At 46.7% G+C, this 12,588-nt stretch overlaps 1 protein-coding gene across 4 annotated transcripts in view; it reads left to right on the top strand.

The window, feature by feature from the left end:
* The window catches only part of LOC118396820 (latent-transforming growth factor beta-binding protein 4-like), an 81,522-nt gene extending 71,934 nt beyond the window's left edge, over positions 1-9,588 (top strand). For all 4 annotated transcript variants that reach the window (XM_052467333.1, XM_052467336.1, XM_052467334.1 and 1 more), the window contains 16 exons: positions 34-153; positions 1,230-1,355; positions 1,468-1,593; positions 1,953-2,081; positions 2,235-2,360; positions 2,960-3,085; positions 3,255-3,398; positions 3,692-3,949; positions 4,274-4,342; positions 4,583-4,711; positions 4,842-4,988; positions 5,343-5,495; positions 5,714-6,020; positions 6,119-6,411; positions 6,657-6,806; positions 8,099-9,588. In XM_052467333.1, the coding sequence (XP_052323293.1) occupies positions 34-153; positions 1,230-1,355; positions 1,468-1,593; positions 1,953-2,081; positions 2,235-2,360; positions 2,960-3,085; positions 3,255-3,398; positions 3,692-3,949; positions 4,274-4,342; positions 4,583-4,711; positions 4,842-4,988; positions 5,343-5,495; positions 5,714-6,020; positions 6,119-6,411; positions 6,657-6,806; positions 8,099-8,232 (2,537 nt within the window). In that variant the 3' untranslated portion in view covers positions 8,233-9,588. The remainder of the gene's footprint in view (positions 1-33; positions 154-1,229; positions 1,356-1,467; positions 1,594-1,952; positions 2,082-2,234; positions 2,361-2,959; positions 3,086-3,254; positions 3,399-3,691; positions 3,950-4,273; positions 4,343-4,582; positions 4,712-4,841; positions 4,989-5,342; positions 5,496-5,713; positions 6,021-6,118; positions 6,412-6,656; positions 6,807-8,098) is intronic.
* Positions 9,589-12,588: the final 3,000 nt, after the last annotated feature.

Raw genomic sequence — 12,588 nt, forward strand, 5'->3', positions numbered from 1 at the left:
CTAGATGTGTGACCTCCAGCTGCTTCATTTTAGACCTGGATGAATGTGAAGACCCCTCACAGTGTCCTGGGCAACGGTGTGTGAATTCTGAAGGCTCCTACAAGTGTATCGCCTGCAAAGCGGGCCACGGCATGCGAGATGGGTTATGCGCAGGTAAGACTAGCTGCCTGTTAGGCAGTATGTCAAGTCAAATCGAGGCATTCTGTCCGTGTAGTCGACGTGTTTTTGCTGCTCTCACACTTGCCTGCTGCATTTGTTTCTGGGAGGGAAGGCCGTGGCTCTTTTACAGCCAAGGGGAGGAGGTGATTTGTAAACGGCGGCAGATTTCTGCCTAATAAGGAAACACGTCACACACGCCTTCCACTTGAGATTTGCGTTCCATTCATACTGCTTCATGGAATCAGACAATCACGTCACTAACACTGTTGGAGTTATTGGTGACGCAGCTTGACAAAGACAGTCACCATAGTAAAGTTTGCTGCAGAATCGAGCTGTTTCAACAGCTGTTTATATAAACTACACAGAGCAAATGTGACCGGGCAATTGTTCATCATCCTACAGTAGGTGATGAGTGAGCAAAGTGGGTTTGGCCACCCATTGGCCCTCTAGGCCCAGTTCCACACTGCAGTCAGCAGTCTCCTCTGCATTCCTCTCCTCTTCTCTCCTCACTTCACCCTTGCTGGCTTCGGTTACTCCTCTTACTCACTTCCAAGCAGTTTTTTTGTCCCGTGGGACACACAAATCATCAGCCCTAGTATCATTTCAGGACACCGCACTCCATCCCACCAGGGTGCATTGCCTCTACCTAAAATAAATAAATAAAAAACGGGACCACATTAAAAATGCATATGAATGTACCGTTTCTGCTGTGATATGAGAATCACTCAGAGGTATTCAATAGAAGTCTGGCTGTTGGACTGGGCTGACGTGAACCAGTAGAGTCTGCAACAGATGTTTAGACTTCAAAGGGGATAAGAGTGTAAATCAGAAACACCTCAGGTATGGATGTAACACTTGGGAATGGATGGGTGTCTCTTTGGCGAGGTCTCACTGTCAAAAGGTTATATCCATAAGGGACAGAATCAATTGGTGCTGTGTTGATTTCAGAGAAACCACTTGAATGCTGTTTAACCCCTTTTTAGGGGGGACAGACAGGCCTATACATGAAGCAGTGGTGTGTGTGCGTGCCAGTACCAATGAGCACCCCCTTCCATCTCTCCCATCCTCAGATGTGGATGAATGCCAGAGCCCTGACACCTGCGGTGCAGCGAGGCTGTGCGTGAACACGGACGGCTCTTACCGCTGTGACTGTCAGCCAGGCTACAGAACCGCTGGCCTCGGACGCCAGTGTAGAGGTCAGTACCCGACGACGGTGATGTCGGTGACGTGCTGTGATGATGTGTATATACCACGCTGCGGGTCGCTGCATCTTTTCTGTGTCACGCTGTTTGTCTTGCCTCTTCACAGACGTCAACGAGTGTCTAGAGGGGGAGTACTGCTTCCCCAGGGGAGAGTGTGTGAACACAGAGGGCTCCTACCGCTGTGTGTGCTCCCAGGGATACACCACCAGCAGCGACAGCAGCTCCTGCCTGGGTGAGGCCTCCACGCCATCTCGTACACACCACTGGCATTGCTGTAGGCTACTCTTAAACCTGCAGAATGGAGACGTCTCTACTCATGACATAGACATGACATGGGTTGTTTACTCTGCAATTTAAACTGCCCATTAACTTTGACAACTCTTGGCAGGGCTATACTGGTAAGCACTCGTAATTATATTCAGTTATCGGCTACTTTACACAGATGATATTGCTCATAGCCTCTCACACAGTGAATGACATCCAATGAAACGACATGGGCACAACGTCATGATAAAGGATTGCTTAGCTTGGCGGTAGGCACAGCGGGGTTGTCTGTGGTGATGTAATGGCGTGTTGTCATTGCGGGTCCAGATGTGGATGAGTGTGCCAGGTCAGGCCCGGGGGCGTGCCAGGATGGCCGCTGTGTCAACACAGAGGGCTCCTACCAGTGCCAGTGCCAAGTGGGATTCACCACCAACCCAGAGAAGACAGCCTGTCTGGGTAACTCAACACCTCAACTACGTGTCCCTTTATGTAACACGCACAGCTTTCGAGCCTATGGGGATGCTGAAGTGTGTGTGTGTGTGTGTGTGTGTGTGTGTGTGTGTGTGTGTGTGTGTGTGTGTGTGTGTGTAATCCCCCTCTCTCCCCCAGATGTAGATGAGTGCTCAGAGGGAGCAGTGTGTCGGTCACAACGTTGTGAGAACACCGTTGGCTCCTACCGCTGTATCACCTCCTGTGAGCCGGGCTACCGGGTCACCCGCACCGGAGAGTGCGTCGGTCAGTTCCATCTCTTCATCATCCTCATCGACTTCATCCTTCACTAAGTCTGGTCCACATATAAGAATGTATTTGTTTGATGATTCTCTTATTTCTGAATCCACTTGATTTGTTATGCTACTGAGAGGACCAGAGGAACTCAGTCAATAGAGATTGGATGCCGTCCTCGCTATACTGTCATACAGTTTAGCCATGATAGTTTGTGTAGGAATGGTTGGCAGGTTGCACACAGATGTGGGATCCAGGCTGAGGGCGGGCCGTAAGGGGTTGGTCGTCATGGCAGCTGTGTTTGATTGATGTGTCCGGGTTGGAGGCTTTCGCCGCGCAGATGCTCGGTCACAAGGCTGCCGTTCGCCGTTCCTTGCCCAGATATGCATCTGTGACACACACACAGACCGACACACACATTATGAAAAAGATCGAGGGATGTATCTCATTGTGTTGTTTTCACCAAACTGTTGCTTCATACCTTTAAACAATCGAGTCAAGTTTGTCCTAACTGTAATGAAGACAGTGACCATGCTAGAGACCATATTTCTGATTCACATGGGAGGGATGTCATCTCTCTCTCCACTTCTGTTTCTTCTTCTCACTCACAGATATCAACGAGTGTGCCAATGAGACCGTATGCGGGGAGCATGCGTTCTGCCAGAACCTAATTGGAACATACCAGTGCATGTGTGACCAGGGCTACACAGCCACCAGCGATGGGAAGGGATGTGTGGGTACGTCTCAACACAGATGCACGAGTCTCTGATAAGTGTACTAACGTTGCCATTCTGCTGTCCAATCATCTGTCATTGTCTTTGCTTGATTTAGTCGACATGGTTATACCTTTTCACCCTATATTTCTCTCTCTCTCCTTTCTCTCCATCTCGCTCTTTCTCTCTCTAGATGAAAACGAGTGTGAGACTATGCAGGGCGTGTGTGGCGCGGCGCACTGTGAGAATGTGGACGGCTCCTTCATGTGTGAGTGTCCAGGAGAGGGGGAAGAGTTTGATACGCGCTCAGGACAGTGCCTCAGCACGCCCCGACCAGGTACTATACGCTGTCCAACACTATTGTGCTTTTCGAGGATTATCTTGATACGCTTGTTTTTTACTGTACGAAAATATAAATTTCTACTCCCTGATGGGAATAACACTTTCCCTGCTTCAAATGCCATCACAGTTTTATTGGCATTTAACATCAGTTTGTGCAACAAGTGCCCATTCAAACACCTTGGCGTTGCTGCCCCCTGTTGTTCATGAGGGAACGCTGTACTGTCTTGGTGGTCAGCAGCGCAGCCATAACCACACACACCTCAAACATCACATCCACGTGTCTCGCAGGTCGTCCGGCGTACCCTGGCGGCTCCTCCTCTTCTTCGTCTTCCTCCACCACCGGTCTCGGTCCCCAGCGTCGGCCCGATGCGTCCCAGCTGCCCCCTGCCCGGCCTGGCGAGTTCAGGGAGTGTTACTACAGCACCGGGGAGCAGAGCTCGTGCAGCATCCTGGCCCGCAACACCACACAGCAGGAGTGCTGCTGCACCGTGGGCCAGGGCTGGGGCATGGGCTGCCAGTACGACCCCTGTCCTCCGCTAGGCACAGGTAGGGACGAGTGATCAACACTGATGTCAACAGTATGTCTATGGTATGACTATGTCTCTAGCACATGGTTTCCATGTGTTTGATGCCATTCCATTTGCTCCATGTCGGCCATTACGTTGAGCTGTTCTCCCCTCAGCAGCCTCCTGTGGCCTCTAGGGTATATACATGTATGTCTATGTATAAGACTAAAGTCAATATGTATGTCGATGGTAGACTCCTGGAGTCACATCCACCTGACAACCGACTCAGAAAAAGCTATCCCTGATGTCGTGAAGTGTTCCTCTCTGATATGTCTTGTTGTTGTTTCCTGTGGGTGCTGTTCAGCCGAGCACCAGGCGTTGTGCCCCAGCGGACGAGGATATGTTACCGGGCCAGGAGCATTTAGCTACAAAGGTAGCGACGGTCTCACATACACACACGGCAGGTAGCCTAGCGGTTAGAGCATTGGGCCGGTAACCCGAAAGGTTACTAGTTCAAGTCCCTGAGCCGACTAATTGAAAAATCTTGAGCGAGGCACTTAAACTCTTATTTCTCCAGAGTTGCTGTCAATCAATAATGGCTGATTTTGACACACATGATTTGTATTCATGTTTGACCTGTACCTATAATCCAGGCCTTTCTCACCTCTCACAGATGTGGATGAGTGTAAGCTGTTCCACCCTGAGGTGTGTAAGAGCGGTGTATGTGTCAACAACATCCCTGGCTACTCCTGCTACTGCACCATTGGCTACTACTACGACGACGTGTTTCTGGAGTGCATCGGTTAGCGGCCTTTCTTTATCCGTGATATTGGGCTGTTTTGACCCAGACTTTATCATTTGTGATTGAACTTAATGGATGTACATAATGGGTAGGTTCCTAAAATCTCATCTCGCTCTCTCTCTTCTGGTAGATGTTGATGAGTGTGAGGCAGGGGAGGACAGCTGTCCAGGGGGAATCTGCGTCAACATATTAGGCTCACACTTCTGTACCTGCGAGCCTCCTCTTGTGTTGGACGACACTCAGCGCAGCTGTGTCAATTCCACTGACCTCGCCGTGGGTAAGACCACACACACTGGGAGACGGGAGTCCCCAATCACTCTCACCTCATGAGTCCCCAGTCACTCTCACCTCATGAGTCCCCAATGACTCTCACCTCATGAGTCTACAATCACTCTCACCTCATGAGTCCACACTACTCAAATGTCCCGTATTAGCTCAAGCTGTGAGGTCTCTCACTCTCTCTGTTTTTCATCTCTCTCTCTCTCCGCCTTTCCCCATCTATCGTTCCCTCTTTTCTCTCCATCTTCCTTTGCCTCTCTTTCTCCATCTTCCTTTTTTATTCATCTATCTGTCTCTCTTTTCCATCTCCCCCTTCCCCTCCTCATTCCTGTCCTCTCCCTCGTGCCTCCAGATGAGAACCTATCGTTCTGCTGGCAGTTTGTCACAGCAGACCTGGTGTGTCAGAGCCCCCTGCTGGGTGGACAGGTCACCTTCACTGAGTGCTGCTGTCTGTATGGAGAGGGCTGGGGACTGCATTGTGCTCTGTGTCCTGCCAGAGACTCAGGTACTACTGGACTGACCACACACTCACTGATGCGCTACTACGGCCACGCTGAATGTGGATGAGTATTTACATTGAACAATCTGCTGTGTTTTTGTCATAAGATAGAAGCAAAATGGCGCCCTGTGTTTCGAAACAGTGTTGTGTTTATGGGCATGTTTAAAGTTTGGGGAAAGTGTCATTTTTGGTCGACGCCTCTTTTCCTTCTCTCCCTCTGTCAGAGGACTATGAGGCTCGCTGTAACGTCTTCCTGGGGCCCCCAGAGTTTCCTCCCCCCTTCCCTGACCCCTACGGGCCGGACCCAGGGCCAGGACCCGGCAGAGGAGGAGAGGGAGGAGGAGGAGTGGGGTATCGCGTGCCCAATGGACCGGACTCCTTCCCAGACCCCATCCCCCGCAGGCCTGAGTACCCCCAGCCTGACTATGACGACTACACACCAGCGGGAGGCAGCAGGTCTGGCTTCAGAAGCAGAACGCCCAGCACCTTCAGCGTCCCAGAGAGCCCGTACAGACGACCCTCAGGATACATGTAACACACTGCCCTATTCACCACACTCACTCATTCACATACATCAAGTAAGACGCAACATATGTTCTCGTCAAACATGTTGGATTTCTCCCTCCCAGTCCCGAGCGGTACTATGACGAGGACGACTACGGCCCGCCTGACGCTCCTCCGAGACCCCATTTCCGGACCCTCCCAGACCCTCGTTCTGAGCTTGCCTTTGGGGCGCGACCCCGTCCCCCCATCCGAGAGGGCCTCCCTCTGAGTCTGGCCCCCCTCTCGGACAGTGACCCCTACAGTGAGGAGGAGGAGGAGGAGGAGGAGGGGCCAGATCCCTGGCGTGTGGGACCCCCTTTCCCTTCGTTCCCTGACAGACAGGGGCCAGGTGGTGGTGGCCCACGGAGAGTCTATGAGAGTAAGCCCTCTCTTAGTGTGCATTACTGTATTTACTGTTGTAACTGTAGCCCCTAGGGCTTTCAATAGGTCAAATTAGTAGTCTTGCTGGAAGGCATTACTGTCATTTTGCCGATGCTGCTGCATTACCCAAAATATTTCACATTCATTTTAAGATGCAAACTTAACCTAGGCCCTGTAAAGAATGCGTGTTTTGATTAGCTATCTGTTCATAGTTCTGACCACCTCCTCCTCTCCCCGCTCCAGGACGATATGAGCCGTATGCAGGCCTGAGCACAGAGGACTGTGGGATACTGCACGGCTGTGAGAACGGCAGGTGTATCCGGGTGGCGGAGGGATACACGTGTGACTGCTACGAGGGCTACGAGCTGGACATGACCTCCATGGCCTGCATAGGTAGGTATCCCTCCTCACACAATCCACAAGGCAAACCCTTCAACTATTCACAATTGTCTATATGTAAAACTCCCTGCCTTTCACTTGTCCTTCGATCCTTATGCCTTTAAATCTATTCTCAAATTCTCAGATTGACATTTATGTTACAGTAAAATCTTTAGATTTACCAGTGCAATGGAGAACCTAGAAATGTCATAGATTTTGTATATATTTACCGTTTTACACATCTAAGAGAACATACGGTGCATTCGGAAAGTATTCAGACCCCTTCACTTTTCCCACATTTTGTTACATCACAGCCTTATTGTAAAATGGATTCATTTATATTTTTTCCTCATCAATCTACACAATACACCCCATAATGACAAAGCAGAAAAACAGGTTTTTAGACATTTTTCCACATTTATTAAAAATAAAAACAGAAATACCTTATTTACATAAGTATTCAGACCCTTTACTATGAGACTTGAAATTGAGCTCTGTTTCCATTCATTGTCCTTGAGATCTTTCTACAACTTGATTGTAGTCCACCTGTGGTAAATTCAATTGATTGGACATGATTTGGAAAGGCACACCCCTGTCTATATAAGGTCCCAAAATTGACAGTGCATGTCAGAGCAAAAACCAAGCCATGAGGTCGAAGGAATTGTCTGTAGAGCTAAGAGACAGGATTGAGTGAGGCACAGATCTGGAGAAGGGTACCAAAACATGTCTGCTGAATTGAAGGTCCCCAAGAATACAGTGGCCTTCATCATACTTAAATGGAAGAAGTTTGGAACCACTAAGACTTTTCGAAGAGCTGGCCACCCGTCCAAACTGAGCAATCAGGGGAGAAGGGCCTTGGGTGACCAAGGCCTTGGGTGACATCCAACCTAACAGAGCTTGAGAGGATCTGCAGAGAAGAATGGGAGAAACTCTGCAAATATCAGGTGTGCCAAGCTTGTAGCGTCATACCCAAGTAGACTCGAGGCTGTCATCGCTGCCAAAGATGCTTCAACCAAGTACTGAGTAAAGGGTCTGAATACTTATGTAAATGTGATATTTCCTTATTTATCTATTTTTTTAAGCAAAAATGTTTTTTTTTTAGATGTCTTTGCTTTGTCATTATGGGGTATTTTGTGGGGGAGAAAAACACTATATAATCCATTTTAGAATAAGGCTGTAACGTAACAAAATTTGGAAAAGTGAAGGGGTCTGAATAATTACCGAATGCACCGTATACACATTTGGACGTTCACTGATTCACATGCTTGTGTTTTCAATTGTGTCTTTGTTCTGCTTCTTATGCCCAGACATCAATGAGTGTGTGGATCTTGACAACGCGTGTACGAACGGCCGATGCATCGACACAGACGGCTCCTATCGCTGTGTGTGTCACCGGGGCTACGTCATGTCCCGGCGGCCCAACCACTGTGTGGCAGCATAACACAGCTACTACTTTCAACATTGTCTTCCCCCACTCATCAGTCCTATCTGCTACCGGGGAAGTGTTCCCTCTGGCCTCCACAGGCTCGGTCAGGAGCTCACGAATGTACCTGTCCATTTTCTGACCCGAGAGAAAAGCTGAGAGGGTTGTTCTCTGAAGAAAACGCCGACGTAACTGACGCACAGTGTCTGAGAGAGATTTGAGTCCAAAGAACTCTGATATTAATACAGTTTGAGTTCTATACAGCGCACACACAACTCATTATACATACACATACACGCTCAACTAAGCACATACACTCGAGACTGCTGTTATAAAGCAGGTAAATAAATATGTCCATTCGCCAAACCTTTCCTTTGATGTTGAAATGCGTAGTGGTGAAAAAGAGGTTAACGTACATTGTGCAGAATCCTAACGATACGAACACGTATCTAAAGGTAGGATCCGGCCCATTGAGATGGCTCACTTTGAGCTCAATCGTGATCAACACACCGTGTTCTGTGCCTCGACCCTGTAGTCTCTTAAGACAAATAATGACAAGCTACTGCTACAGACGAGCAGAGCCTTTGTCTAAGACAGAATCCCTGTCTGTGGATGTTTTGTTAACGAACGCTCTCTTTAGCTGGAATGTACAGAAAACACAGCAACATCACGACATCGCTGAACCAAATGTCTGTCACTCTAAAATGTCAGTGACTTGTAATTCTCTCCATTTGTTGATTTTACAACCCCGTCGGTGTTTGTTTTTGTGGTTGCTTCTTGTATTAATTTATGCCGTTTAAAGTTAAGTTGCTCTTTATGTAATGATAACTTGTATTATTTTATAGAAATGTATATGCGAGGAAGCTACACACCACTGACGTACGTGTCTGTACATTTGATTTCTTTAGACTTTTGTAGCCAATTTGCATTTTTTTATTTTTTTTTTCATGAGAATCGAATGTACCTGAAAACTGATATAAGATAGTTGACTTTGTATTCACAATTTGAAATGTTGTTTGTGTGATCAAAACACAATCCGTGATCAAATACCGTGTACATATTTACAATTGAGAACTTTTTGACCAAATGGTATCTGTTTCAGTGAGTAGAAGCTTCTCTGTAAATGTTCCTACTTCCTGATGTAGTTCACAAGCTGAAACAAACCCGGAAGCATTTCCACCTTTCAGCACCTAAAGATGTGTAACACTATGCACTGTATTTGTTGATGACGTAGCTCTTGTGTACTTTTTACTCACAACTTTGTACATTTTTTACATTTGTTTCTGGAATTTGTTCATTGTTTTGTCAGTGATTTTTGTATCATTATTGCTATGAAAACGATTTGAAAATATATTTGCACACTTTCCATTCCAAGTGGCTTTTGGATCTCATTCATTGTGACAGAATCGTATACACTTTTACTTTACAAGGTAGTTGTTATAAAGTAGTAACATATTGGAAGCTGGTTCAGTATTGGGAGTAAACCAGTGGTGTAGGTATAACACAGTATTTTGATTTAGCCTGACGATTTAAACTAAATTATTCCACTGTTTTGTCGTTCGCTACATACTTTGTGGTGACGAGGGGCACAAGGGGCGTTGTAGAAAACAAAGCAATCAGCGATTGGATCGTCTCTAACCAATCAGAGTATCAAATGCCAATGACACATTTTCAAACCGCCGCATATGTTCTAGCTTTGTCTCAACCTATTGGTTTTTGGACCAATCAGAATGTGTTCCCATTTGGTGAAGGGTCGCAGAGGTACTCAGATCCAGACTCATTGCGGAGAAGTAGCGTTTAGCCGGAGTGTGGGTAGCCAGGCTAATTTGGATTAGCATCATTATCACTGTCCCTATCTTGCACTGTCATAACAGCAGTTTCCACCTCTCTCACTCATGGTCTGTGGCTAGGCCTCTAATCCATTTACCTGCTACTCAAACCCTAATTCCCAGTAGTGTTTATAAGGATCCCATGTCTAATCTATTTTATAGGCCAATCCTTCTCCACCACACACTACGAAAGCTGATTAAAGAGGTTCACTTCGTACTTAATTATCTCTTGCGGATTGCAAGTGCTAGCGGAATATCTGCTTTTTCTGCCTGTTCTCTCCCCTTATCACCTACCCTGAATCTGGCCCAAATGACTGGAAGACCGATGTTAACACTTACCACTTGCTGGCAGATACTGTAAGTGGCAGCTTCAGAGTAATTGTAATGCCTCATTATTATTGTGTTTACCAATAACCAGCCACAACCAAATTTGCTGTTATTTTGTTGTTTATCCGTTGTTTATTACAAATATAGCCCACAATTACACTGAGTATACTGCAATTACACTGAGTATACTGCAATTACACTGAGTATACCAAACATTAGGAACCCCCCTTCAGCCTCAATTAGTCGGACCATGGACTCTACAAGGTGTCGAAAGCGTTCCACAGGGATGCTGGCCCATGTTGACTCCAATGCCCACAGTTGTGTGAAGTTGGCTGGATGTCCTTTGGGTGGTGGACCATCCTTGATACACATGGGAAACCGTTGAGCAGGGGGAAACCCAGCAGCGTTGCAGTTCTTGACACACACCGGTGCCCCTGGCCCCTACTGCCATACCCCGTTCAAGGCACTTAAATGTGTCGTCTTGCCCATTCACCCTCTCAATGGCACACATACACGATCCATGTCTCAATTGTCTCGAGGCTTAAAAGTATTTATTTAACCTGTCTCCTCCCCTTCATCTACTCTTACTGATGGGGATTTAACAAGTGACATCAATAAGGGATCATAGCGTTCAACTGGATTCACCTGGTCAATCTATGTCATGGAAATAGAAGGTGTTCTTAATGTTTTGTACACTCAGTGTATTTCACTCAGCCTTAAAACACGTAGTCACTATGGAGCCTCTATTAAATGACCATTAAAGCAGTAAGAGTACCTTATAAACAGGCATTAGTAGTATTACAGTTGTGTTACAATGTAAGCCTGTTACAATGTAATGATATGGAATCAGGGACCAGATGAGATGACAGTAGGCTCCTGTTCCGCTGGCTCCATCACAGAGAGAGAGAGAGAGAAAAGGAGAGAGAGTTTAGTCCTGTCTGTACCATTGACCTGTACTGTGACAGAGCATGGAAACTGGTCCCAGGCCTCAGTACACTCCCAGGGAGCTACAGTATCACTTGATTTCACCCACGAGCACTGATGGTGCTGTTTGTGTTAACAGGGTCAACTGAGTCTCTCTCTCTCTCTCTCTGTGTGTGTGTCCGTGTGGGGAGAGGGGTGGGGGCATCTTGCTGATGCAGCCGTTGTTGGATTAGGGCTGAGGAGGAATAAGAGAAGTGTCAGACTAGACAGTAATCCTATCTCCCTGTACTGGGGGCCTACTGTGGTCAGAACCGGGTCAGTGTGCTGCTGCGCTGTAATACATTTCACAGCTGGGGGATGACAAGGGCAGGGAATGTGTGCCAAAAGAGAAAACGCATCAGTGGTCCACTGTGGGAACCTTTCATCCCAAATCATTTGGAGATGGTGGATTACCATGTGTAAATATATCAGGAAACTGGCCAAAATCATGTTTGTTTGGAATAGCCACAAAAATATGATTTCATGGTGTATTGGTTAAATAATATGCAAGTATATTGCTTTGTCTTTTTCTATAAGTTCCATTATTTTTATTTTTTGATCATCTATTTTGGAACAGTGTACACAATTCAAAGTGTTGATGACTGCAATGGCTCACTTATTGGGATCCAGCTGTAATTCAGGTGAAGAGGGTATCTTGAGCCAAGCCTCGCTCTAACTTGAGTTCTTTGTCCTGATCTTTTCCACATTCTGATTGTGCCCACATTTTTGGACAGGTGTAGACCATCAAAAGACTCATTGTGATCTGATTGTGATCAGATCATCCTGCCCACCTCCGGAGGTAGTCAGACACACATTGTGTCTGAATATCTTACAAGTGTAGACAGATCTGGACATAAACATTTTAAATCATAATTCTTTTGCCCATTGAATGATTATATCAATTACATCAATATGTTTCTTACAATAAATAAATACATATTATTTTGAAAGAATATCTGTGAAATAGTTTGCATAAAAGGGACCAGGAAATGTGGTCACAATGCAGACACAGTAGAAGGATAACAGAAACATATTAATACCATGGGTAGACACGTTTCTGGAAATGTGCGCACAATCAGAATGCAGCCAAGATCCGGACAAAGGACCCATGTTAACACCAGGTATAAACGGGGCTTGGGTGTCTGATGACTGGATTTGGATATTCTAGCTCCTCACAGGGTTTTCACACATCCGGGTTGTCCAAAAGTGCTGCTTCAGCACCCCTGCCAACGAACTGGCAATGGATGGCTCTTAA

Source organism: Oncorhynchus keta, chromosome 18 (assembly GCF_023373465.1).
Source record: "Oncorhynchus keta strain PuntledgeMale-10-30-2019 chromosome 18, Oket_V2, whole genome shotgun sequence".
Lineage (NCBI taxonomy): Eukaryota > Metazoa > Chordata > Actinopteri > Salmoniformes > Salmonidae > Oncorhynchus > Oncorhynchus keta.